Source organism: Cottoperca gobio, chromosome 14, assembly GCF_900634415.1.
Source record: "Cottoperca gobio chromosome 14, fCotGob3.1, whole genome shotgun sequence".
NCBI classification, from domain to species: domain Eukaryota; kingdom Metazoa; phylum Chordata; class Actinopteri; order Perciformes; family Bovichtidae; genus Cottoperca; species Cottoperca gobio.
In genome coordinates this window covers 7,691,604-7,712,230 of record NC_041368.1, presented here as the reverse complement: position 1 = coordinate 7,712,230, position 20,627 = coordinate 7,691,604, and the positions used below count along the sequence as shown (strand labels likewise).

Here is a 20,627-nt window from a genome sequence, read left to right as displayed (position 1 = left end):
TTCTTAGGCCACAGCAGTAATTTTAACCAAATAACGCACTTCTCTTAGCAAACTAACGTTAAAACGTTTCCCAACGACAAACTGCTCCAAGCTATTGGGGCAAGGCATATCACCATGGTAACGACGCTAAACAGTAACTCGCGAGCATAGTAACGTCATGTAAGTAAATAAGTGTTTACATTTTTTATACCTTTACTTACTGTTAAAACAACTGTTTACATCTTGAAGTAAAACATCAATACAACAGAGTAAAAAGACTAAGATTGCAATCTTTTATAAATAACAACGCAGAGACGTACACTCTGCTGGCTGTTGTTCTCCTGGGACACAGATCACTACAAGAAGGCCGACTCACCGTCTGTCTTGCAGCCTTTTATTTCAGGAAGCTCAAACTCACCAAAGTTACACAGTGCAAGAACAGGTGTTCAGGTCACTGAAGCATCAACATGAATTTGAAGCTGATTTTGAATAATATTGCTTTAGTTTCATATCACTGATATTTGGTGCAGGATCTGTTGGCTGGAAGCAGAGGGAAACTCGTGAAACAAGCATTGTGTCTTCCATCTGTTCACATGATTTATGATGATGTGCAGGAATCACCTGCGTCTTGTTTTTAGCAAAGAAACAGCTCCAGTATTTGGTCTTATTTTCTATCTACATGTGTTTAAATACTCGACACAGCATTTAAATCAAACAGCTTTGAGTATTTCTTCCTCTGTGTGTTGTGATAGGATCGCAGTTTCCCCCTGCTTCCAATCATTGTGCTAAGCTAAGCTACACACATGCTGGACTTTGCCCCAAATGTTCCTTGAAGGCGTTTTAATTGAGAATAGTTACATTCCAAACTACTTTTTATTATATATATATATATATATATATATATATATATATACATATACTGTATGTATATATATATATATATATATATATATATATATATATATATATATATATATATATATATATATATGTATATATATATATATATATATATATATATATATATATATATATATATATATATTGAAAGAGGCATTATTTCTGTTTAAGACGAGAGATGAACGGACAACGGACAAGGGATGATGAACGACGAGGGACGGCGAGGGATGAGGAACGACGAGGGATGAAGAATGACGAGGGATGAGGAACGACGAGGGATGAGAAACGACGAGGGATGAGGAATGACGAGGGATGAGGAACGACGAAGGATGAGGAACGACGAGGGATGAGGACGCCCGCACACCGGACAAGGGATGAGAAATGACGAGGGACGGCGAGGGATGAGGAATGAAGAGGGATGAGGAACGACGAAGGATGAGGAACGACGAGGGATGAGGACGCCCGCACGCCGGACAAGGGATGAGAAACGACGAGGGACTGGCGAGGGATGAGGAATGAAGAGGGATGAGGAACGACTAGGGAAGGTGAGGGATGAGGAACGACGAGGGACGGCGAGGGATGAGGAACGACGAAGGATGAGGAACAACGAACGATGAGGAACGACGAGGGATGAGGAACAACGAACGATGAGGAACGACGAGGGATGAGGAACGACGAAGGATGAGGAACGACGAGGGATGAGGACGCCCGCACGCCGGACAAGGGATGAGAAACGACGAGGGACGGCGAGGGATGAGGAATGAAGAGGGATGAGGAACGACTAGGGAAGGTGAGGGATGAGGAACGACGAGGGACGGCGAGGGATGAGGAACGACGAAGGATGAGGAACAACGAACGATGAGGAACGACGAGGGATGAGGAACAACGAACGATGAGGAACGACGAGGGATGAGGAACGACGAGGGATGAGGAATGACGAGGGATGAGGATGCAGGCACGCACGCCGGACAAGTGACTTTGAATGACGAGGGACAGCGATGAGGACAGGGGATGAGGAACGACGAGGGATGAGGAACGACCAGGGATGGCGAGGGATGAGGACCTACGAGGGATTAGGAACGACAAGGAACGACAAGGAACGACAAGGAACGACAAGGAACGACAAGGAACGACAAGAAACGACGAGGAACGACGAAGGGACGACGAGGAACGACGAGGGACGACGAGGAACGACAAGGGACGACGAGGAACGACGAGGAACAACGGGGGACGATGAGGAACGACGAGGGATGAGGAACGACGAGGGATGAGGAATGATGAGGGGTGAGGAACGACGAGGGATGAGGAACGGCGAGGGATGAGGAACGGCGAGGGATGAGAAACGGCGAGGGATGAGGAACGACGAAGGATGAGGAACGACGAAGGATGAGGAACGACGAAGGATGAGGAACGACGAGGGATGAGGACGCCCGCACACCTGGACAAGGGATGAGAAACGACGAGGGAACGGCGAGGAATGAGGAATGAAGAGGGATGAGGAACGACGAAGGATGAGGAACGACGAAGGATGAGGAACGACGAAGGATAAGGAACGACGAGGGATGAGGACGCCCGCACGCCGGACAAGGGATGAGAAACGACGAGGGACTGGCGAGGGATGAGGAATGAAGAGGGATGAGGAACGACTAGGGAAGGTGAGGGATGAGGAACGACGAGGGACGGCGAGGGATGAGGAACGACGAAGGATGAGGAACAACGAACGATGAGGAACGACGAGGGATGAGGAACAACGAACGATGAGGAACGACGAGGGATGAGGAACGATGAGGGATGAGGAACGACAAGGGATAAGGAACGACAAGGGATGAGGAATGACGAGGGATGAGGAACGACGAGGGATGAGGAGCGACGAGGAACGACGAGGAACGACGAGGAACGACGAGGAACGACGAGGAACGACGAGGAACGACAAGGAACGACGAGGAACGACGAGGGACGATGAGGAACGACGAGGGACGATGAGGAACGACGAGGGATGAGGAACGACGAGGGATGAGGAACGACTAAACGACGAAGGATGAGGAACGACGAGGGATGAGGAACGACGAGGGATGAGGAACGACGAGGGATGAGGACGCCCGCACGCCGGACAAGGGATGAGAAACGACGAGGGACGGCGAGGGATGAGGAATGAAAAGGGATGAGGAACGACTAGGGAAGGTGAGGGATTGAGGAACGACGAGGGACAGCGAGGGATGAGGAACGACGAAGGATGAGGAACAACGAAGGATGAGGAACAACGAAGGATGAGGAACGACGAGGGATGAGGAACAACGAACGATGAGGAACGACGAGGGATGAGGAACGATGAGGGATGAGAAACGACGAGGGACGGCGAGGGATGAGGAATGAAGAGGGATGAGGAACGACTAGGGAAGGTGAGGGATGAGGAACGACGAGGGACGGCGAGGGATGAGGAACGACGAAGGATGAGGAACAACGAACGATGAGGAACGACGAGGGATGAGGAACAACGAACGATGAGGAACGACGAGGGATGAGGAACGATGAGGGGTGAGGAACGACGAGGGATGAGGAACGGCGAGGGATGAGGAACGGCGAGGGATGAGAAACGGCGAGGGATGAGGAACGACGAAGGATGAGGAACGACGAAGGATGAGGAACGACGAGGGATGAGGACGCCCGCACACCGGACAAGGGATGAGAAACGACGAGGGACGGCGAGGAATGAGGAATGAAGAGGGATGAGGAACGACGAAGGATGAGGAACGACGAAGGATGAGGAACGACGAGGGATGAGGACGCCCGCACGCCGGACAAGGGATGAGAAACGACGAGGGACGGCGAGGGATGAGGAATGAAGAGGGATGAGGAACGACTAGGGAAGGTGAGGGATGAGGAACGACGAGGGATGAGGAATGACGAGGGATGAGGAACGACAAGGAACGACAAGGAACGACAAGGAACGACGAGGAACGACGAGGGACGATGAGGAACGACGAGGGACGACGAGGAACGACGAGGGATGAGGAACGACGAGGGATGAGGAACGACTAAACGACGAAGGATGAGGAACGACGAGGGATGAGGAACGACGAGGGATGAGGAACGACGAGGGATGAGGAACGACGAGGGATGAGGACGCCCGTACGCCGGACAAGGGATGAGAAACGACGAGGGACGGCGAGGGATGAGGAATGAAAAGGGATGAGGAACGACGAGGGACGGCGAGGGATGAGGAATGAAAAGGGATGAGGAACGACTAGGGAAGGTGAGGGATGAGGAACGACGAGGGACAGCGAGGGATGAGGAACGACGAAGGATGAGGAACAACGAAGGATGAGGAACGACGAGGGATGAGGAACAACGAACGATGAGGAACGACGAGGGATGAGGAACGATGAGGGATGAGAAACGACGAGGGACGGCGAGGGATGAGGAATGAAGAGGGATGAGGAACGACTAGGGAAGGTGAGGGATGAGGAACGACGAGGGACGGCGAGGGATGAGGAACGACGAAGGATGAGGAACAACGAACGATGAGGAACGACGAGGGATGAGGAACAACGAACGATGAGGAACGACGAGGGATGAGGAACGATGAGGGATGAGGAACGACAAGGGATAAGGAACGACGAGGGATGAGAAATGACGAGGGATGAGGAACGACGAGGGATGAGGAACGACGAGGGATGAGGACGCCTGCACGCCGGACAAGGGATGAGAAACGACGAGGGACGGCGAGGGATGAGGAATGAAAAGGGATGAGGAACGACTAGGGAAGGTGAGGGATGAGGAACGACGAGGGACAGCGAGGGATGAGGAACGACGAAGGATGAGGAACAACGAAGGATGAGGAACGACGAGGGATGAGGAACAACGAACGATGAGGAACGACGAGGGATGAGGAACGATGAGGGATGAGGAACGACGAGGGAAGAGGAACGACGAGGAACGACGAGGAACGACGAGGAACGACGAGGAACGACGAGGAACGACGAGGGACGACGAGGAACGACGAGGGATGAGGAACGACGAGGGATGATGAACGACGACGGATGAGGAACGACGAAACGACGAAGGATGAGGAACGACGAGGGATGAGGAACGACGAGGGATGAGGACGCCCGCACGCCGGACAAGGGATGAGAAACGACGAGGGACGGCGAGGGATGAGGAACGATGATGGATGAGGAACGACGACGGATGAGGAACGACGAAACGACGAAGGATGAGGAACGACGAGGGATGAGGAACGACGAGGGATGAGGACGCCCGCACGCCGGACAAGGGATGAGAAACGACGAGGGACGGCGAGGGATGAGGAATGAAGAGGGATGAGGAACGACTAGGGAAGGTGAGGGATGAGGGATGAGGAACGACGAGGGACAGCGAGGGATGAGGAACGACGAAGAATGAGGAACGACGAAGGATGAGGAACAACGAAGGATGAGGAACAACGAAGGATGAGGAACGACGAGGGATGAGGAACAACGAACGATGAGGAACGACAAGGGATGAGGAACGACAAGGGATGAGGAACGACGAGGAATGAGGAACGATGAGGGATGAGGAACGACGAGGGATAAGGAACGACAAGGGATAAGGAACGACGAGGGATGAGGAACGACGAGATTTGAGAAACGACGAGGGATGAGGAACGACGAGGAACGACGAGGGATGAGGAACGACGAGGAACGACGAGGAACGACGAGGAACGACGAGGGATGAGGAACGACGAGGGATGAGGAACGACGAAGGATGAGGAACGACGAGGGATGAGGAACGACGAGGGATGAGGAACGACGAGGGATGAGGAACGACGAGGGATGAGGAACGACGAGGGATGAGGACAGCCGCACGCCGGACAAGGGATGAGAAACGACGAGGGACGGCGAGGGATGAGGAATGAAGAGGGATGAGGAATGACTAGGGAAGGTGAGGGATGAGGAACGACGAGGGACAGCAAGGGATGAGGAACGACGAAGGATGAGGGACAGCAAGGGATGAGGAACGACGAAGGATGAGGAACGACGAACGATGAGGAACGACGAGGGATGAGGAACGACGAGGGATGAGGAACGATGAGGGATGAGGAACGACGAGGGATAAGGAACGACAAGGGATAAGGAACGACGAGGGATGAGGAACGACGAGGGATGAGGAACGACGAGGAACGACGAGGAACGACGAGGAACGACGAGGGACGACGAGGAACGACGAGGGATGAGGAACGACGAGGGACGGCGAGGGATGAGGAACGACGAGATTTGAGAAACGACGAGGGATGAGGAACGACGAGGAACGACGAGGGATGAGGAACGACGAGGAACGACGAGGGATGAGGAATGAAAAGGGATGAGGAACGACTAGGGAAGGTGAGGGATGAGGAACGACGAGGGACAGCGAGGGATGAGGAACGACGAAGGATGAGGAACAACGAAGGATGAGGAACGACGAGGGATGAGGAACAACGAACGATGAGGAACGACGAGGGATGAGGAACGATGAGGGATGAGAAACGACGAGGGACGGCGAGGGATGAGGAATGAAGAGGTATGAGGAACGACTAGGGAAGGTGAGGGATGAGGAACGACGAGGGACGGCGAGGGATGAGGAACGACGAAGGATGAGGAACAACGAACGATGAGGAACGACGAGGGATGAGGAACAACGAACGATGAGGAACGACGAGGGATGAGGAACGATGAGGGATGAGGAACGACAAGGGATAAGGAACGACGAGGGATGAGAAATGACGAGGGATGAGGAACGACGAGGGATGAGGAACGACGAGGGATGAGGACGCCCGCACGCCGGACAAGGGATGAGAAACGACGAGGGACGGCGAGGGATGAGGAATGAAAAGGGATGAGGAACGACTAGGGAAGGTGAGGGATGAGGAACGACGAGGGACAGCGAGGGATGAGGAACGACGAAGGATGAGGAACAACGAAGGATGAGGAACGACGAGGGATGAGGAACAACGAACGATGAGGAACGACGAGGGATGAGGAACGATGAGGGATGAGGAACGACGAGGGAAGAGGAACGACGAGGAACGACGAGGAACGACGAGGAACGACGAGGAACGACGAGGAACGACGAGGGACGACGAGGAACGACGAGGGATGAGGAACGACGAGGGATGAGGAACGACGACGGATGAGGAACGACGAAACGACGAAGGATGAGGAACGACGAGGGATGAGGAACGACGAGGGATGAGGACGCCCGCACGCCGGACAAGGGATGAGAAACGACGAGGGACGGCGAGGGATGAGGAACGATGATGGATGAGGAACGACGACGGATGAGGAACGACGAAACGACGAAGGATGAGGAACGACGAGGGATGAGGAACGACGAGGGATGAGGACGCCCGCACGCCGGACAAGGGATGAGAAACGACGAGGGACGGCGAGGGATGAGGAATGAAGAGGGATGAGGAACGACTAGGGAAGGTGAGGGATGAGGGATGAGGAACGACGAGGGACAGCGAGGGATGAGGAACGACGAAGAATGAGGAACGACGAAGGATGAGGAACAACGAAGGATGAGGAACAACGAAGGATGAGGAACGACGAGGGATGAGGAACAACGAACGATGAGGAACGACAAGGGATGAGGAACGACAAGGGATGAGGAACGACGAGGAATGAGGAACGATGAGGGATGAGGAACGACGAGGGATAAGGAACGACAAGGGATAAGGAACGACGAGGGATGAGGAACGACGAGATTTGAGAAACGACGAGGGATGAGGAACGACGAGGAACGACGAGGGATGAGGAACGACGAGGAACGACGAGGAACGACGAGGAACGACGAGGGATGAGGAACGACGAGGGATGAGGAACGACGAAGGATGAGGAACGACGAGGGATGAGGAACGACGAGGGATGAGGAACGACGAGGGATGAGGAACGACGAGGGATGAGGAACGACGAGGGATGAGGAACGACGAGGGATGAGGAACGACGAGGGATGAGGACAGCCGCACGCCGGACAAGGGATGAGAAACGACGAGGGACGGCGAGGGATGAGGAATGAAGAGGGATGAGGAATGACTAGGGAAGGTGAGGGATGAGGAACGACGAGGGACAGCAAGGGATGAGGAACGACGAAGGATGAGGGACAGCAAGGGATGAGGAACGACGAAGGATGAGGAACGACGAACGATGAGGAACGACGAGGGATGAGGAACGACGAGGGATGAGGAACGATGAGGGATGAGGAACGACGAGGGATAAGGAACGACAAGGGATAAGGAACGACGAGGGATGAGGAACGACGAGGGATGAGGAACGTTGAGGAACGACCAGGAACGACGAGGAACGACGAGGTACGACGAGGAACGACGAGGGACGACGAGGAACGACGAGGGATGAGGAACGACGAGGGACGGCGAGGGATGAGGAACGACGAGATTTGAGAAACGACGAGGGATGAGGAACGACGAGGAACGACGAGGGATGAGGAACGACGAGGAACGACGAGGAACGACGAGGAACGACGAGGAACGACGAGGGATGAGGAACGACGAGGGATGAGGAACGACGAAGGATGAGGAACGACGAGGGATGAGGAACGACGAGGGATGAGGAACGACGAGGGATGAGGAACAACGAGGGATGAGGACAGCCGCACGCCGGACAAGGGATGAGAAACGACGAGGGACGGCGAGGGATGAGGAATGAAGAGGGATGAGGAATGACTAGGGAAGGTGAGGGATGAGGAACGACGAGGGACAGCAAGGGATGAGGAACGACGAAGGATGAGGGACAGCAAGGGATGAGGAACGACGAAGGATGAGGAACAACGAACGATGAGGAACGACGAGGGATGAGGAACGACGAGGGATGAGGAACGATGAGGGATGAGGAACGACGAGGGATAAGGAACGACAAGGGATAAGGAACGACGAGGGATGAGGAACGACGAGGGATGAGGAACGACGAGGGATGAGGAACGACGAGGAACGACGAGGAACGACGAGGAACGACGAGGGACGACGAAGAACGACGAGGGATGAGGAACGACGAGGGATGAGGAACGACGAGGGATGAGGAACGACTAGGGAAGGTGAGGGATGAGGAACGACGAGGGATGAGGAACAATGAACGACGAGGAACGACGAGGAACGACGAGGAACGACGAGGAACGACGAGGAACGACGAGGAACGACGAGGAACGACGAGGAATGACGAGGAACGACGAGGGACGACGAGGAACGACGAGGGACGACGAGGGATGAGGACGCCCGCACGCCGGACAAGGGATGAGAAACGACGAGGGACGGCGAGGGATGAGTAACGACGAAGGATGTGGAACAACGAACGATGAGGAACGACGAGGAATGAGGAACGATGAGGGATGAGGAACGACAAGGGATAAGGAACGACGAGGGATGAGGAACGACGAGGGATGAGGAATGACGAAGAACGACGAGGGATGAGGAACGACGAGGGACGACGAGGGACGACGAGGGATGAGGACGCCCGCACGCCGGACAAGGGATGAGAAACGACGAGGGACGGCGAGGGATGAGGAACGACGAAGGATGAGGAACAACGAACGATGAGGAACGACGAGGGATGAGGAACAACGAACGATAAGGAACGACGAGGGATGAGGAACGATGAGGGATGAGGAACGACAAGGGATAAGGAACGACGAGGGATGAGGAATGACGAGGGATGAGGAACGACGAGGGATGAGGAATGACGAGGAACGACGAGGGATGAGGAACGACGAGGGACAATGAGGGATGAGGAACGACGAGGGATGAGGAACGACGAGGGATAAGGAACGACAAGGGATAAGGAACGACGAGGGATGAGGAACGACGAGATTTGAGAAACGACGAGGGATGAGGAACGACGAGGAACGACGAGGGATGAGGAACGACGAGGAACGACGAAGGATGAGGAACAACGAAGGATGAGGAACGACGAGGGATGAGGAACAACGAACGATGAGGAACGACGAGGGATGAGGAACGATGAGGGATGAGGAACGACGAGGGAAGAGGAACGACGAGGAACGACGAGGAACGACGAGGAACGCCGAGGGACGACGAGGAACGCCGAGCGACGACGAGGAACGACGAGGGATGAGGAACGACGAGGGATGAGGAACGACGACGGATGAGGAACGACGAAACGACGAAGGATGAGGAACGACGAGGGATGAGGAACGACGAGGGATGAGGACGCCCGCACGCCGGACAAGGGATGAGAAACGACGAGGGACGGCGAGGGATGAGGAACGACGACGGATGAGGAACGACGACGGATGAGGAACGACGAAACGACGAAGGATGAGGAACGACGAGGGATGAGGAACGACGAGGGATGAGGACGCCCGCACGCCGGACAAGGGATGAGAAACGACGAGGGACGGCGAGGGATGAGGAATGAAGAGGTATGAGGAACGACTAGGGAAGGTGAGGGATGAGGGATGAGGAACGACGAGGGACAGCGAGGGATGAGGAACGACGAAGGATGAGGAACGACGAAGGATGAGGAACAACGAAGGATGAGGAACGACGAGGGATGAGGAACAACGAACGATGAGGAACGACAAGGGATGAGGAACGACAAGGGATGAGGAACGACGAGGAATGAGGAACGATGAGGGATGAGGAACGACGAGGGATAAGGAACGACAAGGGATAAGGAACGACGAGGGATGAGGAACGACGAGATTTGAGAAACGACGAGGGATGAGGAACGACGAGGAACGACGAGGGATGAGGAACGACGAGGAACGACGAGGAACGACGAGGAAAACGAGGAACGACGAGGGATGAGGAACGACGAGGATGAGGAACGACGAAGGATGAGGAACGACGAGGGATGAGGAACGACGAGGGATGAGGAACGACGAGGGATGAGGAACGACGAGGGATGAGGACAGCCGCACGCCGGACAAGGGATGAGAAACGACGAGGGACGGCGAGGGATGAGGAATGAAGAGGGATGAGGAATGACTAGGGAAGGTGAGGGATGAGGAACGACGAGGGACAGCAAGGGATGAGGAACGACGAAGGATGAGGAACAACGAACGATGAGGAACGACGAGGGATGAGGATCGACGAGGGATGAGGAACGACGAGGGATAAGGAACGACAAGGGATAAGGAACGACGAGGGATGAGGAACGACGAGGGATGAGGAACGACGAGGAACGACGAGGAACGACGAGGAACGACGAGGAACGACGAGGAACGACGAGGAACGACGAGGGACGACGAGGGACGACGAGGAACGACGAGGGATGAGGAACGTCGAGGGATGAGGAACGACGAGGGATGAGGAACGACTAGGGAAGGTGAGGGATGAGGAACGACGAGGGATGAGGAACAACGAACGACGAGGAACGACGAGGAACGACGAGGAACGACGAGGAACGACGAGGAACGACGAGGAACGACGAGGAACGACGAGGAATGACGAGGAACGACGAGGGACGACGAGGAACGACGAGGGACGACGAGGGATGAGGACGCCTGCACGCCGGACAAGGGATGAGAAACGACGAGGGACGGCGAGGGATGAGTAACGACGAAGGATGAGGAACAACGAACGATGAGGAACGACGAGGGATGAGGAACGATGAGGGATGAGGAACGACAAGGGATAAGGAACGACGAGGGATGAGGAACGACGAGGGATGAGGAATGACGAGGAACGACGAGGGATGAGGAACGACGAGGGACGACGAGGGACGACGAGGGATGAGGACGCCCGCACGCCGGACAAGGGATGAGAAACGACGAGGGACGGCGAGGGATGAGGAACGACGAAGGATAAGGAACAACGAACGATGAGGAACGACGAGGGATGAGGAACAACGAACGATAAGGAACGACGAGGGATGAGGAACAATGAGGGATGAGGAATGACAAGGGATAAGGAATGACGAGGGATGAGGAATGACGAGGGATGAGGAACGACGAGGGATGAGGAATGACGAGGAACGACGAGGGATGAGGAACGACGAGGGACAACGAGGGATGAGGAACGACGAGGGATGAGGAACAACAAGGGATGAGGAACAACAAGGGATGAGGAATGATGAGGGATGAGGAACGACGAGGGATGAGGAACGACGAGGGATGAGGAACGACGAGGGATGAGGAACGACGAACGATGAGGAACGACGAGGGATGAGGAATGACGAGGAACGACAAGGGATGAGGAACGACGAAGGACAACGCGGGATGAGGAACGATGAGGGATGAGGAACAACAAGGGATGAGGAACAACAAGGGATGAGGAACGATGAGGGATGAGAAACGACGAGGGACGGCGAGGGATGAGGAACGACGAAGGATAAGGAACAACGAACGATGAGGAACGACGAGGGATGAGGAACAACGAACGATAAGGAACGACGAGGGATGAGGAACAATGAGGGATGAGGAATGACAAGGGATAAGGAATGACGAGGGATGAGGAATGACGAGGGATGAGGAACGACGAGGGATGAGGAATGACGAGGAACGACGAGGGATGAGGAACGACGAGGGACAACGAGGGATGAGGAACGACGAGGGATGAGGAACAACAAGGGATGAGGAACAACAAGGGATGAGGAATGATGAGGGATGAGGAACGACGAGGGATGAGGAACGACGAGGGATGAGGAACGACGAGGGATGAGGAACGACGAACGATGAGGAACGACGAGGGATGAGGAATGACGAGGAACGACAAGGGATGAGGAACGACGAAGGACAACGCGGGATGAGGAACGATGAGGGATGAGGAACAACAAGGGATGAGGAACAACAAGGGATGAGGAACGATGAGGGATGAGGAACGACGAGGGACGGCGAGGGATGAGGAACGACGAGGGATGAGGAACGACAAGGGATAAGGAACGACGAGGGATGAGGAACGACGAGGGATGAGGAATGACGAGGAACGACGAGGGATGAGGAACGACGAGGGACGACGAGGGACGACGAGGGATGAGGACGCCCGCACGCCGGACAAGGGATGAGAAACGACGAGGGACAACGAGGGATGAGGAACGACGAGGGATGAGGAACAACAAGGGATGAGGAACAACAAGGGATGAGGAATGATGAGGGATGAGGAACGACGAGGGATGAGGAACGACGAGGGATGAGGAACGACGAGGGATGAGGAACGACGAGGGATGAGGAACGACGAACGATGAGGAACGACGAGGGATGAGGAATGACGAGGAACGACAAGGGATGAGGAACGACGAAGGACAACGCGGGATGAGGAACGATGAGGGATGAGGAACAACAAGGGATGAGGAACAACAAGGGATGAGGAACGATGAGGGATGAGGAACGACGAGGGACGGCGAGGGATGAGGAACGACGAGGGATGAGGAATGACGAGGAACGACGAGGGATGAGGAACGACGAGGGACGACGAGGGATGAGGACGCCCGCACGCCGGACAAGGGATGAGAAACGACGAGGGACGGCGAGGGATGAGGAACGACGAAGGATAAGGAACAACGAACGATGAGGAACGACGAGGGATGAGGAACAACGAACGATAAGGAACGACGAGGGATGAGGAACGATGAGGGATGAGGAACGACAAGGGATAAGGAATGACGAGGGATGAGGAATGACGAGGGATGAGGAACGACGAGGGATGAGGAATGACGAGGAACGACGAGGGATGAGGAACGACGAGGGACAACGAGGGATGAGGAACGACGAGGGATGAGGAACAACAAGGGATGAGGAACAACAAGGGATGAGGAATGATGAGGGATGAGGAACGACGAGGGATGAGGAACGACGAGGGATGAGGAACGACGAGGGATGAGGAACGACGAGGGATGAGGAACGACGAACGATGAGGAACGACGAGGGATGAGGAATGACGAGGAACGACAAGGGATGAGGAACGACGAAGGACAACGCGGGATGAGGAACGATGAGGGATGAGGAACAACAAGGGATGAGGAACAACAAGGGATGAGGAACGATGAGGGATGAGGAACGACGAGGGGCGGCGAGGGATGAGGAACGACGAGGGATGAGGACGCACGCATGCCGGAGAAGGGATGAGGAACAACGAGGGATGGCGAGGGACAGCGAAGGATGAGGAACGACCAGGGGAGAAGGGATGAGGAACGACCAGGGATGACAGGGACGGCGAGGAAATTAGGAATTACGAGGGATGAGGAACGACGAGGGACGGCGAGGGATGAGGAACGACGAGGGACGAGGAACGACGAGGGACGAGGAACGACGAGGGACGAGGAACGACGAGGGGCGGCGAGGGATGAGTAACGACGAGGGATGAGGAACGACAAGGGATATGTATGTAAACACATAAGGGACGGGTATATACATTCAGGAAATACATGCTTATTTGAAGTATGTATTACTTGTACAGACATGTTTATAAGATTTCTGTATTTTATTTGATGAGTTATTATCATCAATTTATTTGATGATTGATGAGTTGTGTGGCTTTTGTTTTCCCCGACAATGTCATGATCGTGATTTTTGTATATCCTGTTTTATTTTGAAGTGTTCACTTCCCCTTATGTCATGTCTAGTTGTACTTCCTGTCTGTATGTTTTCCCCCTGTGATTGTTGATTTGTTCCTCCTGTGACCGTTCACCTTGTGTTTTAGCTTCTCTCCCCAGCTGTGTCTCGTTCCCCTCGTTTAGTGTCTGTGTGTATATATCCCTGTCTTTCCCAGTGTTCCTTGTCAGATCGTCATCTAAGTGTCACCCTTGCAAATGTGTCCTTGTGCTTCCTCATGCTCCCTGTGTCATCCTGGTTTGTCTTTTCAGTTTACTTTTTACCGTTTGTGTTTTTGTTATTTTGTAAGCTTTTTGGAATAAAGACCTCTTTTTGTTAATCTCCTCGTCTGCCGTCTTGCATTTGAGTCCTCACCTTTTCCCCACCGTGACAGACAAGGACTTCCTTCCGATGGCAGAGTCGGGGAAACATGTCCACTACGAATGAAATCAACGCAGAAGCTGAAGGCTACATTATTATTTTTTTTGGCAGGTACAACTGGGTCTCCATCTATCTCCCATTCACTGTGACTCATCCATATGTTCTTGTCTTCACCTTCTGTGTTATTGCTCCTGTTTTCTTCTGTGTGTTTACTGGCGGATAACGTTTTTCAGCTAAAGTTAAACATAATACTGCCATCTGCTTTACCGGAGGCCACTTTACACTAATTTTAATTAGGTCTATTTTTTTAGTTTGAAAGGTTAAAAATATGGGATAATTACAGCAAAATATTTAAACGGGAGGAAAAACGGGATAGAAGTAAAAATACGGGATAATCCCGGGAAAAACGGCGGGTTGACAGGTATGTGGGGAACACAAAAGCCACACAACTCATCAATCATATATAGGTATGCTCTATATATTCATCAACGTTATGCACATAGGCCTACTTTTACTATAATTACTGTCTAATTTATATAACTTTATTTCATGTTTATGTTATATTCTTTAAAAAAAAATGTAATACATATTTAATTAGCATTGTCGTTGGAAGCCAATGCCTGCTTCTTTGTAATTGTGGGTCATATAATAAAGAAACAACTCCAACCTCAACTTCAACCATGGCAGATAGCAACTGTGGGCAGGAGGCCCATTCTCGGTGACCACAAGGTTACCCAGCGCATACAGGAACACCCAGTTACACAAAATGATAAAGATAACTCAAAATTATTAACAGTTTAAAAAAGGTAATACAACATTTCTTTTTTTATAAGAATGGGATGGAATGCACTAAAATAATGGTTTACATGATGGTTTAAAGGTTTCAGTAAAATCTCAGCGCTTATGGATAACACAGATTTAATGAGACTGGGAGGATGAAACAGAGACTGGACAGAATTTGGTTGGCACAAATGTTGGACAGTTGGAAAGGACTTCATATTTTACATCTGAGCTCATACAAACTGAGCCCATACAAACTCATCAATTCCCATTCAACCTCACATCCATTCTGCACACAAACCTAAAGCTTCTGGCACTCAGAGCACAGCAGGCTGATGCTCTGGCAGCTATTCCTCAAACAAACACTAACACACACAATCACACACAGACACACACACACACAGGGATCTAGACAGGGGCATTTCCTGGGGTATGAGTATGGGGGAATCAGCAGTACTCCGAGCCAGTGTCCCCACATGACTGGGAGATGGGAAAGACAGAGAGTAATAGAGAGGGAGGGAGGAAGAGAAAGAGAGAGAGAACCGTCAGACAGATGAAACAATGAGTGAGATGGAGGGATCAACAGTTGACATCATTGTTCCAGAAAGATCAGCCTGTTGGCAGAGTCACTATGCCAGTGTGCATGGGAGGTTACAGAGGGAGGGGGATGCAGGGGACGTGAAAAGAGATAGAGCCTGGGTGGGATGGGAGTCAAAGGCCTATAAATGCGGTGCAGGAGAGCACAGCATCACCCATCTCAGACCAAGTTATACCAATAGTTTGCCTCCCTCGTATCTATCGTTTTCTACATCTCCTCTGGAATCTCATCATGGATATCCCCATCCAGTATCCCTGGTACCGTCGGGCCTTCCCACATCGACTGTCTGACCTCTCTTTGGCAGAACCTCTCACTGATTGGCCACTAATCTGGCCCTTCCCGTGGTCTTTCCCCTGGATGCGCCCTTCATTAATGCGCTGGTTCAACTGGCCCGACAATGGACACAGTGAGGTAAAGTCAAATTCACCTGTGTCTATAAAATGATTAAATTGTCTTATTGTGAAATACGTACAAGTTGACTTGAAAAATATCACCAACATCTTCTTTAAAACTATTTATCATAAAATCAATAACTAATCTACTGCAGTGTGTAGATTGATGTGGCTATTAGATGGATTACAATGCATATAAATCTTTAATATGTGAATTATTTTTATATCTATGGTTCTAAATTATTGAGTCAAATATGCCACTGAAGAATATGTTCTTCCGTTGTTGCCAGTCTCTGTATAATTTTGTATGTGTTTGAGTCTTGCACTGAGATAACAATAACAAACTATTGTGTGTATTCACGCCCAGCTGACTCCATGCTCCAGGCATGCAAAATAATTTGTTCCTAACAGCTGTATTGTCTGTATAGATGCACATTGAAAAGGATCGCTACATCATTTTACTGGATGTGAAGCATTTCTCACCTGAAGAGCTGTCTGTCAATGTCAGTGACGGATTCATCACAATACACGGCAAACATGAGGGCAGACAGGTCAGAGGGACTATTAGAGATCTGCAGAAATAGTCAAACAAAATTGATTTGGTGACTATTTATTGACTCTTATTCTGTTTCTAGGACGACCACGGCTTTGTGTCAAGAGAGTTTCTGAGGAAGTACAGGCTTCCCGCTGGCGTGTCAGGTGCCGATGTCACCTCCAGTCTGTCATTTGATGGTATCCTGACAATCACTGCCCCTCGGTCATCTTCCGGCTCAGAGCGCACTATTCCTGTTTCCTGTGAAGATGGAACACCGAAACAGAAAATGTAGAACAGAGTCTGACGCTCCTCACACTGTTTTACTACTAACCCAAAGTGCTGTCTGTTTTTATATTTAACCTGTTACAGTTTTGTAGTGCACATATGCAGTAGGCAGGGCATACAGGTCTAGATGTCAATAAGGGTATTCTAATACACCGGTATCTAATTCATAACTCACTGTTATTCTGATGTCTCTGTAAGACAATGGCGCTTTAAAACCAAAAGCTAATATGTTGAGCTCTTAGTCTATTTGACAAAAAGGTGAGGTGCAGGATAATGAACTTCCTTATCACAAGCCTACAGAATCCCTCTTTAAATCATACCTCTCTGCCAAAAATATTCCCACCTCTGTGTATGTAAATTACACATTAAGGGTAATCATATTTTGAAAGGCATTTCCTTTATCAGGCATTTCCAAATGTTATATAATAGCTGTACTTGCCATGGAGTGTAGTGACAAAATTGTAAGTATGGATTATGAGCCAAACTAGCTTGCAGCAACCTTTTAGTTTTACTTGGAAATGCTAAAGTCAATTTAACGGAGTGGAAATGTAAAGACTTTCTCAAAATTGTCCAATGAAGATAATTACAGACTAAAATTGATCGACTTAATTATACTGTCTGAGTGGATATGAGTAATATGCCAACTGTGCTTGTGTTTATTCTTTTAGAATAGTGTTGGTTTTCTTTATGTGTGAGGCGGAGGGAGTTCTCTGGAGGCATATGCAGTCATTTTTAGTTTGTTCACAAAAAAAAAGCCACCAAAGGACTTGGGACCAGGTGTGTGCTCGTTGAGAGGAATGAAATGTGGGTGAATGTAGGAGTAAAAGTAGTGGACGAAGGAGGAACTGATGTTTGGGGACAGATTTTATCACTGGGCTCCTTTTCTGCTGGGGAGCATGGCCTCTGAGCTGCTAAGGAAAGTGTGTGTGAATGTATGGGAGAGTGAGTGCATATGTGCTTGGAGATGCAAGAGTTACAGATCATATTACGTATCGGCAACAACCCTCTAGCATATTAACACAGAAAACAACAAATAGAATAAATGTTGAAACTCAAAATCATGGGCCTGCTGTGTGTTTTTCTTATGTCTGAAGTGTTTCTGTTTTTAAAAGAACTTCACAAAACAGCACACACATACAGTACATCTGGAGAAGCTATCTTCTACTTTCTTCTTCTGACAATAACTGTCACATATTATGCATAGAGGTTTTTATTTGTTTTTGTCAAGTGTAGACTTAGGTAATAATCATGATAATCATACTTTCAAAAATATGTCCAGGTGCCTTATTTTAGTGTCATTCTTTAAAGCCCATCTTCAAAAAAGTACAAGATTAGATGATTTGCAAAAGTCACCTGTATTAATTAAAAATGTCCGCTTCATTGCTGTCTTGTGTTTTTTTTTAACGTACTTTAAAAGAAATGTATTAAATAGCTGTGGTGGAAAGTTTTAATTAAGTCCTTATACAAATTACCATTGAAGTTTATAATACTGAAATGAAGATTCTTTAGAAATAAGCTTGTCTTTGGAGTATTTATTCTTTGCAAAGAAGGATCATCAATCATACAGAGTGCAAGCACTGCGTGAGGAAGAACCCCGATAAAACTGTGTTCATGTATTTTACAGACACAAGGAGGGGTGGAAGATTGACACAGTTGACCCAAAAAGTCTGTGAATAGAGAAGGGTTATGTGTGGAAGGTTCACCCATTTGGGATAAACACAAGAAGAATATCGTGAGAATACAAATTAAGTTACAGACATATGTTGGGAAAGACAGAAGTTCATTTAAGCATGTATCAAACAATAAAAATCTAACTTGGACATATGAACATTTCCATTACATAGCCTAGGTGAGGTTTTCTAGGCAGCTGACACACATACGTATTTCTTTAGCGATGCACAATCATCAAGAAAAATAAGTAGTGGGAACACAAATTGCATGAATCTGAGAACATAGATGCACAATTCATCTTTGTTTTGTTTTTTAAACACATTTAACTTTTACACTTTGACAAACACTTTTAATATCTGCAAAACAGATACAAACAGTATGATGAAGTATTGGCAGCAATGGTCCTTTCTTCAGTGCTTTGAAGCCGTAATTATGAAATCTAATTGCAATCTAGAATAATTTGTTTTGTAGAGCTGTTCATATCTTCTAAGGTGCAGGTTATCAACAGTGTGGATAAGCAAACCTACATATCGTTAACAATGCATCTAAGATCATAAAAAAAAGTTATATTGTAATGTAGTTGACAAGAACGTTGTTCTCTTTGTTGGTAAAGGCAACATCAGTTACAGTAGAAGTCCCATTTCTGGAAATAAGAAAACAGGTAGAATTAGGATAAAGCATCACATAATGCATACTGATGTGTATGTGTTCACCTACCGTAGTCTTGACTTCGGTGCTGGCTGGCATGAGGGGATGAGTCTCCTCCACTACGCTGCTGGGGAAGTGGCCAATGCGAGCCTCCTGCTGGCCATAATAGGAATCTTGTACCTGCAAACAGATGATATAGACTAAAGTTATTGGCAGAATCACTTTTTGAGAGGGGAAAGTGAGTGCTGCAGATGGATACAACATGACTTCCAACAAAGATACAAAAAGTATTTTGGTTAAGAACTGTGTCAAAGCAAAAGCTGGCCAAAAAAAAAAAAAAGTTTCACTTACACTGCCAGCCCAGAAAAGGTTCCCTCTGTCCTTCAGCATTGCATAAACATAGATGAGCTGGCCCTGTCTGATGGGGATGAACCTGCAGTCTCCAGGGTAGTAGTCCTGCAGTGCACGAGCTATCAAGATAGGATCTGTGCAGGAATATAGAAGGGGACTGATGTGAGTTGGGGAAAGAAGGGAGGCTTCATATGGAGGACTTTTGCAGGTTATAATATTGAATTAAAATAATATATATAATGTCATATTTCTATGCAAATGAAAAAGCTTACCATGTGTATATCATCATTTCCATTCTACCTACTGTAAAGTTGTATAACATGGTCACTAGCCGCAAAAAGAAGTTGGTGAGATTGCTACTTACGGCTGCAATCGGAGTCAGCGCAGAGTTTCTTGTCAGAGAGTTTAGGCATCTGCCTTCCAGCTTCAGAGGTTGGCAGCAAAAGCCACACTGAAAGAGCAAGCCAGAGTTTGCAAGGCATGATTGTATGTGAACGCACCTAATGATCCAATGGTCTTGTTTTGAGCTTTGTGAACGTCTTATGGGCTTTTTGTTCCCTTTTGTCTGTCTGCCGTCTCTGAGAAAGAA

The 20,627-nt window shown here is 50.1% G+C and overlaps 2 protein-coding genes across 2 annotated transcripts; one reads left to right on the top strand and one right to left on the bottom strand.

Annotated features, from left to right (window-relative positions):
• Nucleotides 1–16,286: 16,286 nt before the first annotated feature.
• Nucleotides 16,287–18,152, top strand: LOC115019065 (alpha-crystallin A chain-like). Its single transcript, XM_029448398.1, has 3 exons — nucleotides 16,287–16,567; nucleotides 16,977–17,099; nucleotides 17,184–18,152. The coding sequence occupies exons 1-3, from the start codon at nucleotides 16,388–16,390 to the stop codon at nucleotides 17,373–17,375; spliced, it is 495 nt and encodes a 164-aa protein (XP_029304258.1). The 5' UTR covers nucleotides 16,287–16,387; the 3' UTR covers nucleotides 17,376–18,152.
• A 744-nt stretch (nucleotides 18,153–18,896) lies between these two features.
• mia (MIA SH3 domain containing) lies at nucleotides 18,897–20,610 on the bottom strand. The gene is made up of 4 exons (XM_029448486.1): nucleotides 20,403–20,610; nucleotides 20,039–20,172; nucleotides 19,757–19,867; nucleotides 18,897–19,682 (listed from the first exon to the last, which is right to left on the bottom strand). Exons 1-4 carry the CDS (start codon nucleotides 20,518–20,520, stop codon nucleotides 19,659–19,661), a joined length of 387 nt encoding a protein of 128 aa, XP_029304346.1. The 5' UTR covers nucleotides 20,521–20,610; the 3' UTR covers nucleotides 18,897–19,658.
• Between the last annotated feature and the right edge of the window lie 17 nt (nucleotides 20,611–20,627).